This window comes from Neovison vison, chromosome 12 (genome assembly GCF_020171115.1).
Source record: "Neovison vison isolate M4711 chromosome 12, ASM_NN_V1, whole genome shotgun sequence".
In the NCBI taxonomy this organism is placed as follows: domain Eukaryota; kingdom Metazoa; phylum Chordata; class Mammalia; order Carnivora; family Mustelidae; genus Neogale; species Neogale vison.
This window is the reverse complement of record NC_058102.1, coordinates 100,482,856-100,503,359: the sequence shown is the minus strand read 5'-3', so window position 1 is coordinate 100,503,359 and position 20,504 is coordinate 100,482,856. Positions and strand designations below refer to the sequence as shown.

At 47.4% G+C, this 20,504-nt stretch overlaps 2 protein-coding genes across 6 annotated transcripts; both read left to right on the top strand.

The window, feature by feature from the left end:
• Positions 1 to 35: 35 nt before the first annotated feature.
• On the top strand, positions 36 to 15,124 carry PAN2 (poly(A) specific ribonuclease subunit PAN2). Of its 3 annotated transcripts, none has more exons than XM_044228566.1 (26): positions 36 to 123; positions 765 to 1,160; positions 4,395 to 4,564; positions 4,678 to 4,798; positions 4,960 to 5,037; positions 5,435 to 5,702; positions 6,097 to 6,439; positions 6,636 to 6,732; positions 7,767 to 7,886; positions 8,308 to 8,427; positions 8,712 to 8,840; positions 8,968 to 9,167; positions 9,266 to 9,399; positions 9,536 to 9,642; positions 9,831 to 9,929; positions 10,418 to 10,491; positions 10,594 to 10,741; positions 11,041 to 11,184; positions 11,321 to 11,380; positions 11,814 to 11,904; positions 12,496 to 12,653; positions 12,743 to 12,886; positions 13,019 to 13,198; positions 13,538 to 13,631; positions 13,886 to 14,083; positions 14,406 to 15,124. In XM_044228566.1, exons 2-26 carry the CDS (start codon positions 879 to 881, stop codon positions 14,438 to 14,440), a joined length of 3,594 nt encoding a protein of 1,197 aa, XP_044084501.1. In that variant the 5' UTR covers positions 36 to 123; positions 765 to 878; the 3' UTR covers positions 14,441 to 15,124. The 3 variants fall into 3 exon arrangements, with proteins under 3 accessions (XP_044084501.1, XP_044084500.1, XP_044084499.1); XM_044228565.1 differs by having other exon boundaries at positions 9,263 to 9,399; XM_044228564.1 differs by lacking the exon at positions 14,406 to 15,124 and having other exon boundaries at positions 9,263 to 9,399; positions 13,886 to 14,388.
• A 405-nt stretch (positions 15,125 to 15,529) lies between these two features.
• CNPY2 (canopy FGF signaling regulator 2) lies at positions 15,530 to 18,705 on the top strand. 3 transcript variants are annotated; one of them, XM_044228570.1, is made up of 6 exons: positions 15,530 to 15,573; positions 16,620 to 16,732; positions 16,887 to 17,002; positions 17,727 to 17,930; positions 18,076 to 18,172; positions 18,543 to 18,705. In XM_044228570.1, exons 2-6 carry the CDS (start codon positions 16,645 to 16,647, stop codon positions 18,584 to 18,586), a joined length of 549 nt encoding a protein of 182 aa, XP_044084505.1. In that variant the 5' UTR covers positions 15,530 to 15,573; positions 16,620 to 16,644; the 3' UTR covers positions 18,587 to 18,705. The 3 variants fall into 3 exon arrangements, with proteins under 3 accessions (XP_044084505.1, XP_044084504.1, XP_044084502.1); XM_044228569.1 differs by lacking the exon at positions 15,530 to 15,573 and adding an exon at positions 15,691 to 16,043; XM_044228567.1 differs by lacking the exon at positions 15,530 to 15,573 and adding an exon at positions 16,104 to 16,334.
• The last annotated feature ends 1,799 nt before the right edge of the window (positions 18,706 to 20,504 follow it).

Below are 20,504 nucleotides of genomic sequence, written 5' to 3'. Positions count from 1 at the left end.
TGAGCGTCAGGCGCGGGGGAGAATTGGGGAAACTGGAATTTCCCGCGGAGGTGACGGCGCTTTCTCTCCCCCTACTCGTTTTAATTCCACGCGCTCCAAAATATCCGCCATGGAGAAATCTTGGTAATGACCCAATCCCCATAAGCATCCCAAGAACACATCTGACCCCTGCCCTAATCCCTCCCCTCCCCGCTGCCTGGGAAGAATTCTGGGTAATTGATTTCTCTGGTTCCCCTAGAGAATTGTGGGTAACTAGGCATTTTCATCATGTCCCCCCACCCCCGCCCCAATTGTGGGTAACTGGACATTCTTATTTTTCTCTGGAGAATCCTGGGTAACATACAGAGGATTCTGGGAAACTGACTTCTTTCGTTCTCACCTACCAACCCCCTACCCCTCATCCCTAATTTGGGAAACAAGCACCTTAGCCCCTGTGCCTAACTCCTGTCCCGCAGTTGCTGCTCTTTCCACTGATGGTTCTGGGGTGAACCAGGCAAGTGAGCAGGCCTGAAGGGAGATGGAAAGGAAGTCAAGTATTAGGTTAGATAGTGGGGGTGGTGGGGAGTACAGAGGGCCTAGAGGAGAAAAAGGGACAAGACTTCCACCTCTACCCCTGCTGCCCTTTCCCTTCCTGCCTGCTTCATCCCCTACCTGGCCTTCTCACCTCTGCCTGCCTCATCTCCCTCCTGCCCAGATAATCGAGAACACATTAAATACATATACTTGGGCCTGCCACTGACTCAGCTGCCTCTTTCCCTTTGCAGGCCAGGATGTCCATTCTAGGCCCACTGGTGCTGTTCTGCTGAAGGTTGGGTCAGGCCTCTTAAGGGGCTGTTGCAAGGGAGGGTGTGACAAGGGTCTAATCTGCCATCGTCGTCATGAACTTCGAGGGTCTGGATCCTGGACTGGCAGAGTATGCCCCAGCCATGCATTCAGCCCTGGACCCTGTCCTGGATGCCCATCTGAACCCAAGTCTGCTACAGAATGTGGAGCTGGATCCGGAGGGGGTGGCCTTGGAGGCTCTTCCTGTCCAGGAGTCAGTGCACATAATGGAAGGTGTCTACTCTGAATTGCACAGTGTGGTGGCTGAAGTGGGTGTGCCTGTCTCCGTCTCCCACTTTGACTTGCACGAGGAGATGCTATGGGTGGGAAGCCACGGGGTAAGAACTGTACCCCTTTGTAAGGGATGAAAGGAGTTGTTGGAGGTCTTTTATCTGGTTTTAGCCCAAGGGCAGCTGTTTTACTGGGAACCAGACTGAGTTGAGGTGATGAGAGTTAGTTAGGTCTCTAAGTTAGGAGGAAGGGAATGAAAGGAACCATAGGATCCACAGAGAAGTTACATAGGCGGTCTTTTCCAAAGAAAAAGGAATCGTCCTATTTCTACTATTATTTGCCCCTTCCAAGCTTTGATTAATCTTAACTAACTCTACCCATCAGTTAGTCTGTAATCAAATCCAGTCTCCAATACCCCTCCTTTGTTTTCCATTTTTTTTTAAAGATTTTATTTATTTATTTGAGAGAGAGAGAGACAGTGAGAGAGAGCATGAGCGAGGAGAAGGTCAGAGAGCGAAGCAGACTCCCCCATGGAGCTGGGAGCCTGATGTGGGACTCGCTCCCGGGACTCCGGGATCACGCCCTGAGCAGAAGGCAGTCGTCCAACCAACTGAGCCACCCAGGCGTCCCTGTTTTCCATTTTTAATTATTTGACAGAGATCGCAAGTAAGCAGAGAGAGGGGGAAGCAGGCTCCCCACCGAGCAGAGAGCCTGATGCAGGGCTGGATCCCAAGACCCTGAGACCATGACCTTAGTCAAAGGCAGGAGCTTAACCCACTGAGCTGCCCAGGCACCCCCCATTTTTTAAATTATAGAATGTTTAACACGTGTTTCTGCTACCTTACGTGGAATCATTTTGTTTTCTCTGGCTGATTTTAGTCTCTGCGAGAGCAGTTATCAATGTTAATTTTTTTTTTAATTTTTTTAAGATTTTATTTATTTATTTGACAGAGAGAAATCACAAGTAGACGGAGAGGCAGGCAGAGAGAGAGAGAGGGAAGCAGGCTCCCTGCTGAGCAGAGAGCCCGATATGGGACTCGATCCCAGGACCCTGAGATCATGACCTGAGCCGAAGGCAGCGGCTTAACCCACTGAGCCACCCAGGCGCCCAATGTTAATTTTTTTTTAATGTGTATCTATATTGCCAATATGCTAGGGAGCCCAAGACACTGTAAGAAATAACATGTTATCCTTGGTTTACTAATTTACCTTCCCTAGAGCATGAATTTTGCTTTTCCCATTAGAAAGAATGAGGATTTTTTTTTTATAAAGATTTTATTTATTTATTTGACACAGAGAGAGAGAGATCACAAGCAGGCAGGCAGGCAGTGGGGGGGATGGGGGGTGGGAAGCAGACTCCCTGCTGATCAGAGAGCCCGATGCAGGGCTCGATCCCAGGACCCTGAGATCATGACCTGAGCCAAAGGCAGAGGCTTAATCGACTGAGCCACCCAGGCACCCCTAGATGAGCTTTTTTGATAATACATTGATTTCAGTAGGCAGTCTTTACTGCTATGCTAGGCCCACGGAATAAAGCTGAATAAAACATAATCCTGGCCCTCAAGGAATGAGGGAACATGAGGAAACAATGAGGAAAAAAGGATACATAAACAGATAACTTCATGATACTTAAGAAGAAACTAAACTGTTTCACTTATTAGTGAATTAATTAAAATACAAGAAATAAGATACAGGAAATAAGCTATAAACTACTAAGTGCCAGTATAAATATATGTACTGGGTGGAGAAGGGTCAGAGGGCCTTCAGAAGGAAATGACACCTGAAGTGAGTTTTGAGAGGTGAGTAGGAGTCAGGCAAAGAAGAGGGGAAAATGCTGTCTTGGCCAAAGCAACAGGATAAAGATTTCCAAGATACTATACAATGTGATTGCAGAGTACAGGAACTATAAGCAATGAGGATTTACCGCACTGGGAGAGAAAGGTGAAGAGATAGACATGACTTCATTTAACTAGTGTTTTTTGAGCACCTACTAAGTGCTAGACCTTGCTCTGTGGTCTAGGTTTAGAATCAACTTTTAATAAGGCATCAAAAATACATTTATAATACATTAAGTGTTGTTGAGTATCTCTAAGGAAAATAAAGTAGAGTAAGGGGGTTGAGGTGATGAGGTGTTACTGTTTCAGATAGTTGGTCAGGGAAAGGTCTCTCTGATGAAGCCACATTTGAATAGGGACCTGAATATAGGCCACACTGTCCATTCTAAGTCCCCTAGAAGGGAGAGAGGAAGCCATGTAGCTATTTGGGGAAAAACATTCTAGAAAAACCTTGTATGCCGTGTTGAGAGAGCTTGGACTTGATCCTTCACACCACTGAAGATTTTTTATCCAGAATGATAAGGTTAGGTTTGTATCTTAGAGTGCCAAGGTAGAAGTAGAGACTTTGTTACTGTAGCAGTTCACATAGAATATGAAGGCCTGAATGAAGCACTGTAGCGATACATACATTGGAACAGATTTGGGAAATATTTAGGAAGTAAACAAGACTTAAACTGACTACCAGTGACTTAGTCCATTACATGGGTCATGGTACCATAAGGAATATAGTTAAGAATTGAGATGAGATAAAAATAACGAATTTAACTGGGAATGTAAAGAGTTTAGGGTTCTTATGGAATTATCTGAAAAGAGATGTTTAATAGGTATTTGGATGTGTAAGTCTGAAGCTTGCGGCAGTGGTCTAGGCTAGGGAAGGGAGTTAGGATCCATCAGTTTAAAAACATGGATAGTGAAAACCTTGAGAGTGGATGAGATTACCTAGGAGGACTAATGAGAAAGTAGTGGACTAGGAATAGCCATGTTTCAAGAGTGGTCTGAAGTGAAGCACATAAGGAGAAGGTATGAGTTAAGAGTCAGGAGAGAAACCAGTAATGAATGATGTCATAGGAGCTAAGCGTGGAATGAGTTTCACATTCTCTCTGTTCCAGCCTGTGACCCATAGTACACATTTCCCAGATGGCTGGCGGAGATTTAGACTTGACTCTGGAATGTCAGAAAGCCAGTGGAGGATCCGAGGGACCCACGTCCTTGACCTGAAACTATTCTAACCAACAGAGCCATTACCTATTCAGCAGGGTTACTGTGAGGATAAAATGAGGTAGAATTTACAAAAGTACTTTGTAAAGCATTAAGCGAACATAGATAGTATCATCAATGTCTTTATCACTTAGGTTGGTCCCCAGGCTTATGCCTTGGGGGCTGCTAACCAGAAAGGCCAAGCAAGAATGGAAGAAAGCTGAATGACGACTGTCTAGTTCCTGACCTATATCTGGGATGGCCCTGCCCATCCATTCAGGGTGTGTCTCATCTGTTTTCCCCCAACAGGGCCATGCTACTTCATTTTTCGGCCCAGCCTTGGAGCGTTACTCATCCTTTCAGGTCAATGGCAGTGATGACATTCGACAGATCCAGAGCCTAGAAAATGGTATCCTTTTTCTCACCAAGAACAACCTCAAGTATATGGCCCGTGGGGGCCTCATTATATTTGATTACCTGTAAGTGGCTTCTCAGCTCTGGACTGGGAAAGAGGGTCCCTCCTAGAACTGGAAGGCTAAAGGATTGGAAGCTTTCGAGGGCCTGGTCCCTTAGCCTTTTCTCTCTGCCACAGGCTAGATGAGAGTGAGGATATGCACAGTCTCCTGCTGACTGACAGTAGCACTCTGCTTGTCGGTGGACTGCAGAACCACATACTAGAGATTGACCTTAACACTGTCCAGGAGACTCAGAAGGTACAAGCCTGGGGCAGGAAAGACCCAAGCAGGGTCTGAGACTTTGGGAGGCTGGGGATATGCCTGAGCTGGGAACATGACTAAGTGTATGTGCGACCTTTCTGTTCCTTTGGTCTGTGGGAAGAATTATTCTCACTGGTTTTTCCTGCTTTCCTCCCCAGTATGCGGTTGAGACACCTGGAGTCACTATTATGAGACAGACAAATCGTTTCTTCTTCTGTGGCCACACGTCTGGCAAGGTGACTCGGTTCTGTGTTTCCTCCTTCCACAAGGCCCTGTTTCATCAGACATGTGCTTGGGATCTTCCTTTCTCTCAAAGCTGGGGCTATAGTTGGGGCGGGGTTGGGGGGGGAACTGGAGGAATGAACAGAGTTCCTCCTCAGCCACAATGTACTAGATTATCTTTCAGTCTGATGGTTTCTATTGTAACTAGATACCTTCAAGGCACAAAAATAAACAAGAGTTCTCTTGGGGGTGCCTTCCAGCTCCTGGCTTCTCTTTCTGCCTTTTCTGTGCTTTGATTGCCCATAACCTAGAGCCTTAGTTCTTTGGGCAAGGGCCTCACAGGGTGAGGTAGGTGGCAGGTACCTTTCATGATGCCAGTGTTGGAGGATAACCAAGTCCTCTCTTCTTCAGGTTTCCCTGCGAGACCTCCGTACTTTTAAGGTGGAACATGAGTTCGATGCTTTCTCAGGGAGTCTGTCAGATTTTGATGTACATGGCAACCTGCTGGCCGCCTGCGGCTTCTCCAGCCGCCTCACCGGCCTGGCCTGTGACCGTTTCCTCAAGGTGTATGATCTGCGCATGATGCGTGCCATCACACCCCTTCAAGTACACGTGGATCCTGCCTTCTTGCGCTTCATCCCCACCTATACTTCTCGACTTGCTATCATCTCCCAGTCAGGTAGGAAGGGATGTAGGGAGGGATAGGGGTCAGGGGACGTTGATGAGTGAAGGAGAACTAGGCGCCGGAAGGCCTGTACTCCCAGGAACCTCCCGGAAACAGTAACCTCTCAGTGGGCTGTCAGGATCATACTTAGGTTTGGCCAGAGATTAGGACTTCCATTTTCTACCTCCGCGTGAAGAGCACAGAACAAGATAAAGGTGGAGCAGGCAAATCAACTGTAGAACTGCCTATACTGGTATGGGACTTGCCTGTGGTTTATGGGAAGGCATCAGGTGGTCGTCTTTGTATCTCTAGGCATGAACTTAGGCGCCATCTTTCCTTGATACCAGGGCATAAGACGAGGGCCCCCTTTCAACTTCCAGGGCTCATTGAGCTTCCTCCTCTTTTCTAGGGCAGTGCCAGTTTTGTGAGCCCACAGGCCTTGCCAACCCAGCAGACATCTTTCATGTGAATCCTGTGGGGCCTCTGCTAATGACGTTTGACGTATCAGCCAGCAAGCAGGCCCTGGCCTTTGGGGATTCTGAGGGCTGTGTGCACCTCTGGACTGATTCCCCTGAACCTTCCTTCAACCCTTACTCCCGTGAGACCGAGTTTGCTTTGCCCTGTCTCGTGGACTCACTGCCTCCTCTGGACTGGAGCCAAGACCTGCTGCCTCTTTCCCTCATCCCTGTCCCGCTCACCACTGACACACTTCTCTCTGACTGGCCTGCTGCCAACTCCGCTCCAGCTCCCAGGTTGTACCTTACATCTGGGCCAAAAGGAGGGAGTGGGGAAGGGCCAGGATACCAGGATTCTCAGCAAGCCCTGTAGGAGTAGCCATCTTTCCTATTTTTGACTGCCTTCATTATCTTTTTTTCTGGCTCCTTGGGGGTTGGGGATTTGATGGGCAGACCCCACAACCTTCAGGCCTAGAACTGTACTGCATTACAGGCGAGCGCCCCCTGTGGATGCAGAGATTCTCCGCACCATGAAGAAGGTGGGCTTCATTGGCTATGCACCCAACCCCCGCACCCGGTTGCGCAATCAGGTATGTTCAGAGGGAGAGGGTCAGCCCTAACCCTGGCATTTCTCCTGTCTTGGTTCTTTACTAGTCCTCAGCAGTTTTCAGTTTTAGGTCAGTCAGTGAAGGTTTTTTGAGGCCTACTGAATTGAAGGTACCATGCCAGGTGTTAGGGACGATTCAGAGACACAGAAGATAGTCTTTGCCATTAAGAAGTTTAGTACTTGGTTGGTAAAGATAAGACCTGTCTGTAACAAGTTATTTATATTCTCTGGTGAAATTCAGAAGGAATGTTAGTTCAGTGCCAGGGGCCGTCTGGAGGAAAAGTGTTACTCTGGGCCAGAGTGGTCAGGGAAGACATACCGAAAAAGGTGGATATATTGAGCTGGAAAGGTGAAAGATGGGGAAGTAGAAAATAATATGGGAGCATGTTCAAGATGAGAGATCAGTGTTAGCAAAGGTCTCAAGAAGCATAACTGTGAAAGGCATGTCTGATGGGGACTGTGCTGGGACCAGTATGCCTACAGTTGTGGCTTGTTTTGGGAAAGCACAAGGCATTAAGGTTAAAAAGGGCCCAGTTGTGAAGCCTTGATACACTGGTGTATAGTGGGAGAACTGATGCACTGAAATAGGCATTTTTGGGACAGTTTAGTAGTGGGATGTTGGACAGAGTGAATGTGCAGAGCCCGGCGTGGGAGCCATCATCGTTGTTGGGCTGTGACGAGGTCAGGTGGTGGCAGTGGGAAAAAAGGGAAGCAGTGGCTGCTGAAAACCCCATGAAATCAGAAAGTTCTGTGTTGGGATCAAAGTGGGGGGATACCAAAGATAATTAAGACATCCACGGGTGCCTGGGTGGCTCAGTCATTAGGCGTCTGCCTTTGGCTCAGGTCTGGGATCAAGCCCTGAGTCAGGCTCCCTGCTCAGCAGGGAGTCTGCTCTTCCCTGCCCCACTCCCCCTGCTTGTGTTCCCTTAATCGCTCTCTCTGTCAAATAAATAAATAAAATCTTAACCAAAAAAAAAAAAGACATCCAATAAAATTACCTCTTCTTAAATATTCTAGATTCCTTACCGACTCAAGGAGTCAGACAGTGAATTTGACAGCTTCAGCCAGGTCACTGAGTCACCGATAGGGCGGGAAGAGGAGCCACATCTCCACATGGTCTCTAAAAAATACCGCAAGGTGCTGGGGATACCAAGGAAGGAGCCCTCTGGGACATGGGGAAAGGTTCCCTGGGAAGGGGGGTGGTCATACGAGAAAGGGCTCAGTCAAGATGCCTTCACCTGGGGCGCCTGGGTGGCTCAGTGGGTTAAAGCCTCTGCCTTCGGCTCAGGTCATGATCCCAGGGTCCTGGGATAGAGCCCCGCATCGGGCTCTCTGCTCAGCGGGGAGCCTGCTTCCTCCTCTCTCTCTGCCTTCCTCTCAGCCTACTTGTAATCTCTACCTGTCAAACAAATAAATAAATAAAATCTTTAAAAAAAAAAAAATGCCTTCACCTACCACCTAGACTCAGGAGGGAGGTTCTGGGGAAGGTTCTGACTACTCAGAAGATATGGGGAACTCTGAGGATATCTTCATCTTGCTTAGACTGTTTCTGCCTCAGGTAACCATCAAATACTCCAAGCTAGGGCTGGAGGACTTTGACTTCAAACACTACAATAAGACCCTGTTTGCTGGCTTGGAGCCCCACATCCCCAATGCCTACTGTAACTGCATGATCCAGGTAAGGGTGGGTCCGCCTGCGATTAACACGCCTACTGCCTTTCTCCTCTGTGGTCCCACACCCACTACTCTTTCTCCAGGCCTCTCCAGCCAAGCCCACTTGACTGTGGCCTCCGCCACTATTCTTTCTTGCTCCACAGCCTTCAGGTCTCCTCTGTGTACTCCATTTTTCAATGGCCTCCTGCTCTGTATTCTTTACCAGCTTGCTTAACCTTCCCATTTCTCTTCCTTCCTGTACTGGTTGCCTGCATCAATTCTCTTGCTCTCTCCACCACCTCCCTCCAGGTGCTCTACTTCCTGGAACCTGTTCGCTGTCTAATCCAGAACCATCTTTGCCAGAAGGAGTTCTGCTTGGCATGTGAGCTGGGCTTCCTCTTCCACATGTTGGACCTCTCTCGGGGTGACCCTTGTCAGGTCAGTGTCTGGAGACCTGAGACCATAAAAGGGGAAGGAAAGTTGCCGGTAGGCATCTACATTGCTGTGCAAACAGCCACAAAAGAGAAAATTGCCCCATTTTACCAACACACTTCCTGGATTCCAGGGCAGTAATTTTCTTCGGGCATTCCGCACCATCCCTGAGGCGTCGGCCCTTGGTCTGATCCTGGCGGACTCAGATGAGGCTTCAGGCAAAGGCAATCTGGCCAGGCTTATTCAGAGGTGGAATCGCTTTATTCTCACTCAACTGCATCAGGACATGCAGGAGCTCGAAGTACCTCAGGCTTATCGAGGTGCTGGAGGCAGGTATGAAATCGGGCCTTGAACAGTGAAGGCCCCCCTGTGACTTCAGGGATCTCCTCACTGGCTCCATGTGCATGCACTGCCTTCCCCACTCTTAGCAGCTTTTGCTCATCGGGGGACTCAGTCATTGGGCAGCTGTTCAGCTGTGAGATGGAGAACTGTAGCCTGTGCCGCTGTGGCAGCGAGACCGTGCGGGCCTCCTCCACCCTGCTCTTCACACTCTCCTACCCCGAAGGTATCACCAGTGGAATACCCTGCAGCTGGGCTGGGAAGCCTCCCCCAGATGTCCCGTAACATCAAGGAGAGGGTGTTGGGGGGCTGACTGTAGGCCAAAGGAAGAATGTAGAGCGAAGCATCCGGTTTCCCCTCAGATAAAACCGGGAAGAACTGTGACTTTGCTCAGGTGCTGAAGCGAAGCATCTGCCTAGAGCAGAATACACAGGCCTGGTGTGACAACTGTGAAAAGTACCAGCCCACGGTGAGTCCTCCTGCCTTGGGGACATGGCTGGGGTCTCGTCTGGGACGAGCTGTCAGCACTGCCATCCAGAGATCTATAGGGAGTGGGAAGAACCTCAGTTAGGAAGTGCAGGTCCAGGTTTTACTGTTCCTACCCAGGTTCCTTTCCTGTAGGCTCCCTGCCATTCCTTGTTTGTCTTGTCCTCTCAGATTCAGACCCGCAACATCCGCCATCTGCCAGATATTCTCGTCATCAACTGTGAGGTGAACAGTCTGAAAGAAGCTGATTTCTGGAGAATGCAGGCCGAGGTAAGGACCGGGTCTGGAAGCAGGGCTTTACATGTACTTTTCAGTTTTCTCTCCCTTCTGTGCTCCGTTTATGACTAATGTTCCTGGGGAGTCCGATTTTTTTTTAAAGATTTTATTTATTTATTTGACAGGGAGAGACAGCGAGAGAGGGAACACAAGCAAGGGAAGTGGGAGAGGGAGAAGCAGGCTTCTGAACATTGGGATCATGACCTGAGCCAAAGGCAGATGCTTAAGGACTGAACCACCCAGGCATCCCTAATTGTTGTTGTTTTTAAGATTTTATTTATCCATTTGAAAGAGCAAGCAAGCACAGGGGGAGGAGCAAAGGGAGAGGGACAAACAGACTCTGTGCTGAGTGCAGAGTCTCACTCAGGGCTTGATTCTATGACCATGAGATCATCACCTGAGCTGAAACCAAGAGTCGGACATTTAACCAACTGAACCAGCCAAGCGCCCTGGGAATCAGATATTTTTTCTTTTGTGTTCAGGTTGCCTTCAAGATGGCAATAAAGAAGCATGGTGGGGAAATCTCCAAGAACAAGGAGTTTGCTTTGGCTGATTGGTAGGTGTGGCCGGAGGCAGCAGTCAAAGAATTGAGCTACCCCATGGCTTCTCTTGTCACTGGTTAGATTTTAGAACAAACCTAATTTTCTTGTCCTGACAGGAAAGAACTAGGGAGTCCAGAGGGCATGCTGATGTGTTCCTCCATTGAGGAGCTGAAGAATGTCTGGCTTCCTTTCTCCATTCGCATGAAGATAACCAAGAACAAAGGGCTGGACGTTTGCAATTGGACTGATGGGGATGAGATACAGGTTGTTGAACAACTGGGAGGAGAAAGGGGAATAAGGGAGAGAAGGTTGGGACAGAAGCAGGGCAAGGGGAAGATGGAATTTAGTATAGGGAAAAGAAAGGGAATAAAGCCGAGTATTTACCAGTTGTGGGCTTTTCCAGAGTGACTCAGTTCAGTATTAAAAGTCATAGATGGGCTAGAATGGAGATAACCCACCCTGGTCCCCCATCCCCATACCCCAAACTCCCTGTCCTCTATCCCCATTCCCCTTCCTTCCCCATCCTTAAACTTAGCTTAGCAGCCTGGGTACCCCCCTCACAGTGGGGCCCAGCCAGGGCAGAGGAGGAGCATGGTGTCTCTGTGTATGACCTGATGGCTACTGTGGTACACATCCTGGACTCACGCACAGGGGGCAGCCTGGTGGCTCACATCAAAGTCGGAGAGACCTACCACCAGCGTAAGGAGGTGAGTGAGATTCTACAAGGTGGGGACACTCCTGGCGGTAGCCACAGTGGAGTCCCAGGTCTGCCCCATCTTAAGTCTGAGCCAGAGTGGTCCAGCTGTCACTTTAGTGTCAGTCTTTTTTCTCTTATCTCCACAGGGTGTTACCCACCAGCAGTGGTATCTCTTCAATGACTTTCTTATTGAACCTATTGATAAGGTTAGTTGTAACACATTCCGTTCTCCCTTTCTCTCCCCTTCTACGGTTCTCATCCTTCTCCTAGAGAATGCCATGCAGATTGCAGATTCGGGAGGGAGAGAGGGATCCTTAAAAATAAAAAGTGTTGGGTACCTGGGTGGCTCAGTGGGTTAAAGCCTCTGCCTTTGGCTCAGGTCATGATCCCAGAGTCCTGGGATGCAGGCCCAAGTTGGGCTCTCTGCTCAGCAGGGAGCCTACTTCCCTCTCTCTCTGCCTGCCTCTCCCCCTACTGGTGATCTCTCTCTGTCAAATAAATAAGTAAAATCTTAAAAAAAATAAAAATAAAAAGCATTAGCAGAATTAAAAAATAGCACCTAGTTCTGTCTTCTCTCTGGCTAGGGAAAAAGGAAAAAGGGGTATATATGTAGGCCATTAAGTGCTTTTTCTTTTATAGCACGAAGCTGTGCAGTTTGACATGAATTGGAAAGTGCCTGCTATCCTTTATTACGTCAAAAGGAATCTTAATTCCAAATACAACTTGAACAGTAAGTGGTACAGAGTAGACCAAAGGGTGTGGGCCATTAAGATTGGTCTTTAGGAAGAGATCATGTTAAGATTAGGATAGGTAACAGTGTTAACATTTCTAGGGATACTAAAGAGAGTCCTGTTCATCAGGCCTTAAATTTAGAACTTGGAAATCCTGAGGTGTAATGGGGGAAGAGTTGATGGGGAGAAATCTGATCAAAATGGCCAAGGTTATGATTTTCAGTCTAATCATTCTTTTCCCATAAAAGAAGAAGAAGAAGCTTTCTTCTTTTAGAGGTTAACTCCTTACTAAGGCCCTTTTTGGTGTCTTTAACCATAGTTTCCCTGCAGCTTTATTTTTCTGGATTTTTTAAGCTAAAGTCTTACTCTTTCTTCTCTGCTTTTTTGTTTTTTTCATAACATATTCCTTAATAGTTTTCTGATTTGATCTGTTCCATCCATCTGTTCATCAGCCGTGATTTTTTTACTCACATGCTTTGATTATTGAGGGATCACAGCATAGAGCCCAGTCTCTGGTCGGCCATCTGGGTTTCCCTCCTCTGGTTACTTCTCTTTCCCAAGCCATCTGTCTTCTGGACTTTTCCTTCCAGTCAAGAACCCTATTGAGGCAAGTGTCCTGCTGGCTGAAGCCTCACTAGCACGGAAGCAGCGGAAAACACATACTACCTTTATTCCACTGATGCTGAATGAGATGCCACAGGTTGGGGACCTGGTGGGCCTGGATGCTGAGTTTGTCACTCTTAATGAGGTAACAAAGTCCAAAAGGGTGTGGTGTTGGAACAGAACTCTGGAGAGATATTAGGAGTCATAATTTTCTTATCAATTCTCGTCACACAGGAGGAAGCAGAGTTACGCAGTGATGGCACTAAGTCTACCATCAAACCAAGCCAGATGTCAGTAGCAAGGATCACCTGTGTTCGGGGCCAGGGACCCAATGAGGGTATTCCCTTCATTGATGACTACATCTCTACTCAGGAGCAGGTATTAGGATATGGAGGTGCAAGTGAGACAGACCTTGTGCATATGTAGAGTGCTCTAGACCCTCAGGAAGAGTGGTTGAGGGAGACTCTGCACCTCACTTCCTGAGCGGCTTATCCTTTTTTTTATGCCCAGGTGGTGGATTACTTGACTCAGTATTCGGGGATAAAGCCAGGAGACCTAGATGCCAAGATTTCCTCTAAGCACCTCACAACTCTCAAGTCTACCTACTTAAAGCTTCGTTTTCTTATAGACATTGGAGTCAAGTTTGTGGGTCATGGTCTGCAGAAGGACTTCCGGGTCATCAACCTCATGGTTCGGGCAGGGCTCTTTTTTTTTTTTTTTTTTTTAAGATTTTTATTTATTTATTTGTCAGAGAGAGAGGGAGAGAGAGTGGGTGAGCATAGGCAGAGGCAGAGGGAGAAGCCGGCTCCCTGCCGAGCAAGGAGCCCGATGTGGGACTTGATCCCACGCTGCTGGATCATGACCTGAGCTGAAGGCAGCCGCTTAACCAACTGAGCCACCCAGGCGTCCTGGGCAGTGCTCTTTTAAGAGTCTTTGAGTGTGGGCCTTTGAGGGTATACATTTTGCTTTCGGAAAATGGGAAATTACAGATCACCTGCCTTCAGTCTCTCACTCTTTTATCTCTGCCAGGTGCCCAAGGACCAAGTCCTTGACACTGTCTATCTGTTTCACATGCCCCGAAAACGAATGATATCCCTGCGATTCCTTGCTTGGTACTTTCTGGGTGAGTTGGTATTGGTGTACCTTGTAGGCCCCTGTGGTGCTCATCAGAGGAGTAGGGAGAACCCTGAGTTAGTAGTGAGAGTTACTCATGGATTTAAGAAGCTCCAGTATCTCTGCACTAGGGGTGGTATTTGGCTCTTTCCCTTGGGGGAAGTCAAGTTTTTTATTGTTTAATGGGAGTTGGAGATGTGAGTAGGGGACATGGTCTTACCTTCCTTTGCTAGGTCCCAAACTGTTCACTTCTAATTCCCACAGACTTGAAGATTCAAGGGGAAACCCATGACAGTATTGAGGATGCCCGCACAGCCCTTCAGCTCTACCGAAAATATCTGGAGCTAAGCAAAAATGGCACTGAGCCTGAGTCCTTCCACAAAGTGCTCAAGGGTCTTTATGAGAAGGGCCGAAAGATGGACTGGAAGGTGCCTGAACCTGAGGGCCAAACAAGTCCCAAGAGTAAGACCTGGGATGGGACAAGGGAAACTGGACAGGGCGGGTTTTGACCGTATGAAAAGATTATACCCAGGGTGATAATAATAATCATGGTGATGTCAGCAACACTACCCCCCCCCAACCTTGTATTTGTAAAGCACTCAGTAGTTTACAAAGCACTTAATCTTCCCAACATTCAGTTGGGAAGTAGATTTGATTACTGAAACTCTCCATTGATCCTAACCTCATTTCCCGGTTCTAAAATGTTTGGGGCAAGTTTGCCCTCTTTTCTCTTGCTTTTTCTACACACCTTAAGAGTCAATGCTCTTGGTTTTGTCTCTGATAGATGCAGCTGTCTTTTCCTCAGTGTTGGCACTCTGACCTCACCCTCTTCCAGCGAACTGCCCCCTCTCCCTTCAGTGTTCTGTGGCCCCAGAACTGGGAGATGGCTTCCCAAGCTGGCTATACCTTATCCGCTTCCGGAATTGGACCTGCTCAGGGTCTACAGATGGTGCTATTAATAGAACTGGAATGCAGCAGAGTTGTTGCAAAGAGAAGAGGAGCCAGATTCCTTTTTTGTCCTTTGCAAAATAGAAGTCCAGAAACAGAGTCTAGAAATGACCCAAATGAAAAGTAATTGGTATTCTCTATTAATATCCTGGGTAATTAATATCCAGGCCACACAAAAACAAAAACAAAACCCCACATAGAACAAAACAAATGCTCCTGGAACCAGTACTCTCAGTTCCTAGTTGGCTAAGGACTGAAGTCCTGGACAGTGACAGGCTTACAACAGTAGCTCAGGACAGCTCAAGTCTCTGACTGCTTGAGGGATGCCTGGAGGGGCCAGGACATCGAGTATTGGTGTTCCTAGTAAACCAGTGTTGCCAACACCATCGTTGCCAAAAGGGCCTTTGGGTCCTAGACAAAGCTTGGCTGCTGGCTTCACTCCTGCTGACGGCTGAGAAGCATCTGTCTTCCATCCACTCTCCTGTCCCATGTTTTGTTATTTTTTTAAATTTTGTTTTAAACTGCATGTTTTATAAAATAAAAACAAAACTATTATTGGCTGTTATCTATGTCATTAGAGACCTGGGAGTGTGGGATGCTCTGACTTAAGCCCTTCTTCTGCTTTCTTTGTATTGGCTTTCTAAAACTGGGAGAAAAACCAAAGCTTTCAAATTCCCACCTAGAAATGAAGGTGAAGCTCTGGAGCCCAAAGTTAAAGATGTTGGAGGAATACAATTCTGTCTTTCCTCCACAATGTTAGGTCTTTGCTGTAGGTGCTCAGTGCCCTAAGGTCGGATTCTTTTGAGATTTAAGGTATGGTTTCCTCGTTAACATTGCAAAAGGAAAGTTGGGGAAGCTGACAAACTACAGGTTTCAGGTTATCTTGAGATTACTGTAGATACTAACAGGATCCGTGTAGTGCTGCGGTGCTTCCTGGGAGTTGTAGTTTCCTGACTTGAAACCAGGGCTTCTCACCCGCCAGCAGTGCACCTTTCCTTTGGAAGGTACTAGCCCACCTAGACTGACAGACGCGCGCGTCAGACGGCCTCCTTAGGCCACGCCACGCTCTGTCCTTGCTTCAGGCCACTCCTATTCTTCGGCTGACCCCTGGTGGTCACGTGGAGCTGCTCGCCACGCAAGTTTGGGTCCTTCTGCGATCCACCGGGGTCCTAGCTGCCTGGAAGCCCCTCCTGAGCTGCCTGTTCGCGCGAGAGTTTGGAGGGGCGGGTTTGGGGTCGGTCACCGGTGTGGGGCTCGCACTGCCGCGCATCGGAGCCCCGCTTAGGCGCCCGCGTAGAGTGCGGGGAGCTGGGTCAGGCAGTCGCTGGGGCACCCTGCCTGGAAAGTGCTGGAGCGCTCTGGAGAAGCCTGGACAGCCCCGCTCCCCAGCAGCCAGGTGCTAGGGTCCGGAGCTACAGTGAGAGTCCGGCCGTATTCGAGCGCCTGGGCCACGGCGGCGGCCCTGGGAGCAGAGGTGGGACGGGTGCAAGTGGCACTAAGTGTCGGGGATGGACTGAAGCGAAGGCAATGGCGGCGTCCTTAGAAAGGGGGCTGGTCCGCACGGGGAATAGCTTATGGGCTGGAGGTGGGGATGCAGTAATCTAAGGTGGTGGGTCCATATAGGCCCGTTGTTGAGTGCTCTTCTCCCAACCTCCACCTCGCTGCCTCCCGGCCTGAATCAGCCGCCTCTCTTGGCGGTAGGTCCTCTGTGCCTGCTGTCCTCGCTTAATCGCCAGCCTCCGTTCCGCAGCTGCCACATAACCCTGTAAGTCCTAGGCAGCCGACGCTGAAGTACCAACATCTGGGGACTCACCTGTCGACGTAGAGTCTGGGGCTGAGCCCCAAGTCCCTAGCTCGCGCTCTCACTCACGGCCGGGGGAATCCGAGTTCTCAGGCGCTGGGAACAGAGGAGCCCCTTTGTGTCCTGGCCATTTCCTGAAAAGTAGAGCCACAGTCACAGTGAGGCCTTTGTAGGCCTTGGGATGAGGGATGGGGGTTGGGTAATGGAGCCGGCTGCTCACACCTATGTTTTATTCCAACCAAAACCCAGGTGGAGCAACCCCGTTACGCTAAAGATGAAAGGCTGGGGTTGTCTGGCCCTGCTTCTGGGGGCCCTGCTGGGAACTGCCTGGGCTCGAAGAAGCCAGGATCTACACTGTGGAGGTAAGGGGACAAAGAGAAAAAGTGAGAGAAGGAGGGTGGGGAAGACAGAGCCTTGGGAGAGCATGAGATCCAGGGCCTGGGAGAAAGACGAATGGAAATCCCTGGTGATTCCTTTCTCCTTTCCTTCCTTCTCCTTTCTCTCCCCTCCCACCAGCTTGCAGGGCTCTGGTGGATGAACTAGAGTGGGAAATTGCCCAGGTGGATCCCAAGAAGACCATTCAGATGGGCTCTTTCCGAATTAATCCAGATGGCAGCCAGTCAGTGGTGGAGGTAACTGTTACTCTTCCCCCAAATAAAGTAGCTCACTCGGACTTTGAATGAGAACTCGACTAATTAAGAACCTTGGTTTAATAGAAGTGAAGAAAACATTGACCCAGAGAGGTAGCTAAAAGATAAGGCTGCACGTGTTTCCTGGTCCCAAACCTTTAGACTTTATTTCTGCTGTGGTTTGTTGTTAGCAAACCCAGATCAGCACCCTTCTCCACATCCTTCATTCATGTCACTCATGTTTTCACTATGGCATAATCGTATATGTACATTCATTCAAAATAGAATGTCTTTATAGAGAATCGAGAAGGTCTTATCCTCGTATTTAGGAAATCTGTGTTTTAGTTGAAAACATAACACAAATACGCAAAGCTGTATCTAATGAGCAGTATATAAAGAAAACTTAAGGCTACAATGTCTGTGAGATGCTTTAATAATTGTTATCCTCAAAGCCTATACCACCTCTCTAATGCTTCTGTTGAGGATAGGTATTAGTCTCATTTAATACAAAGAAATAAAACCATTAGTTTGCATCTAGTATATGAGGTAAAATAAGATCATATATTTGAAAGCACTTTGGAACTATACAGATGAATTCTGTTGTTTTTAATTAAGGAAGGCATTCTAGGATAAGTTGATCGAACTAGATTTGGAAGGAAAAGTAAGGATATAAATTACTAATGTACAGACGTAGAAGAATGTGACCCAAGGCTGAGGACATTTCTAGGTGCCTTATGCTCGCTCAGAGGCCCACCTCACAGAGCTGCTAGAGGAGGTATGTGACCGGATGAAGGAGTATGGGGAGCAGATTGACCCTTCCACCCACCGCAAGAACTATGTACGTGTAGTGGGCCGGAATGGAGAATCCAATGAACTGGACCTACAGGGCATCCGAATTGATTCAGACATCAGTGGCACTCTCAAGTTTGCGGTGAGCTTTGGGAGTGGGTAGCTGGTTTTTGAAGATTCGGGGAGTTACTGGAGAGCCCAAGTGGCAAGCTGTGCTAACATCCTCCTCCTCTCTGGAGGCTTCTTCTTGCTGCCCTCTCTCACTCATTTCTCCCTTGGGTTGACAGTGTGAGAGCATTGTGGAGGAATATGAGGATGAACTCATTGAATTCTTTTCCCGAGAGGCTGACAATGTTAAAGACAAACTTTGTAGTAAGCGAACAGGTAAACTACTCTTATTTTACTGCCAGTCTTCACAGCCCTTTGGAACCCGGCACATTCCCTAGCATGTTCCTCCACCTCCCGCCCCCATGCCCCATTCTCTGATAGTAGCTCCAGACATGGCTTCTATTACTTATGACTTAGGGACTTGGGTTCTTCCTCTCCATTCTCTTCCTGTCAGCTTTCAGAATTTGTGGCTCCCTCGCCTGGGCTACAGGTGAGAGGATAGTGGGAATGTTTTGTCATTGAAAAGGATATGCTCTGAGAAATGATGGTTGGTGTGTGCTAGTTTGGTTTTGGGTATTTTCTCGATAGTGGCATATATTGGTATGAGAGTGGCATTTTCCTTCAAATTGTTATGTGCTATTTGCAGATCTTTGTGACCATGCCCTGCACATATCGCATGATGAGCTTTGAACTACTGGAGCGGCCCAGACTGACAGGCTTGATGGATCACCCCCAGGAGGGGAAGAGGGTGGCAATGCCTTTTATATTATGTTTTTACTGAAATGAACTGAAAAATTGTGAAACCAAAAGTATGAACTGTGTTGTCTTTTCATACCCAGCATTAATCCTTATATTAGGTTTAAAGATAGGGGATTCCCAATAGGAAAGGGAAGGGAAGGAGGAGCTTTGGAAATGGTGAAGTATTTGAAAAGCATGGAGGTAGGAGGAGTCTGAGGCTTTCTTTGTTTGGCCATCTGAGATGCCTGCTGGACTCACAAACTAGATAAGCACTTACCAGTGCTTACTCAGTACCATGTGTTTAGAGACTAATCGTGGCGAGAAGAGGAGCTTCTGTGAATAAGCAAGGGAACATAGGTAAGTGTGTGATAGTATAGGATTCTAGAAATTACTTGTATTTATACCGATGAAACATAAAGTAAGACAGAGCTTGGTCTTGAAATAACGGACATGCATTATTCTCCCCTCCCTGCCCTTCCAGACGGAGGGATCAGCAGTAGCAGACAGAGGGCTCTATCAGATAGGGAGAGATGAGGTAAGGAGTGTTATTTAATGAAGGCCCTTGCTTACTGACCTGAGCTTTTAGATCTTGATGCCAACTGCAACATTAAAAAGTATACCTTTATCATCTCCATCTGTCACCCTGGACTGTAAGTCTGTCCCCACTTTTTATGTGTAGAGATTCTGTACTGCATAGGGATGAAAACTTATAGGGATGATACCTTCTATAAGGAGCTTCTAAACACCTCTGATCCAGAGGTGTGTCTGTCTCAGGGTTTGGAATGGAACATTTCTATCCCAGGAATGCCTCAGGGAAAGAACACCTGAATAAACATTTTGAAGACTTTTTAAATTACGCGTTTTAGAATCTAAGAGACTTCGCAGGTCATCTAGTTCACCTCTGCCCATTTTACAGATGAAGAAGCTGAAGCCCAGAAATACCACCAGTCTTGAAGTTCTGTAGTGGCAAAATTGGATCAATAAGCTAATGTTCCCAAGTGTCAGTCTGATCAAATAGAGGTGTAAAGTAGCTTCTATTTTAAATCTTTTTTTCTCTTAATACCTTGCACTAAGCCTGGCACACAAAGTGAACAGGTTCAACGAAGCTTTTTTGTACCACAAATCCCTATGAAATCTAACACATGAACTAGTTCAGAGCAAGTATCCTGATATTAGTTGACAACGAAACTCTGGGTCTAGTGTTAATTCCTTCTTCTCTCATCAGACACAAGAAATGCTATATCCTGTCAAGTCCATTTTTCAGACCAGCTGTCACTAACCATTTTTTTCTCCTATGTTGCATGTGAATAATGTTCACATGCTTCATACCCCTGTAGTATAACCAGGATTCTGTCCATTGTTTTGTGTCTGAAAACTTACTCTTCTATCAGAAAGCTTATCAGAAGTCTGAGAGTACTCTTATAGGAAACTCGAAATTGTTTTAATGTACAAAAAAGCGAATTATTTACAAGTTTTAATAAAATACTGTTAGTTGACAATTAATTAATAGTGATACACCTCACTAGTCTGTCAAGACACAGCTATTAAGAACTCTCCTGCCCAAGAATCCTTGCCATTGCTGCACAGGGGTGTGTCCTACATAGGGAAGAGTGGACATAATGTCCTTGACTTGATCCTCAGTTAGGAGTTTGCACAGTTCTTTATTCATTTCACAGGTTACCACAAGGAATCCACCAATTTATCTGAACCCTTCTGCAGGTTCCCTACAACAAATTATTCTAGCTCATTATGTGGTAGATCAAATAGTAACTTTGCATACCTGATTACACCTTAAGCTTTAGATATCTTCTAAATGAGTTTATCAGTAAAATGTTAGAACTTAAAGAAACATCCTCAGACATAGTATTAA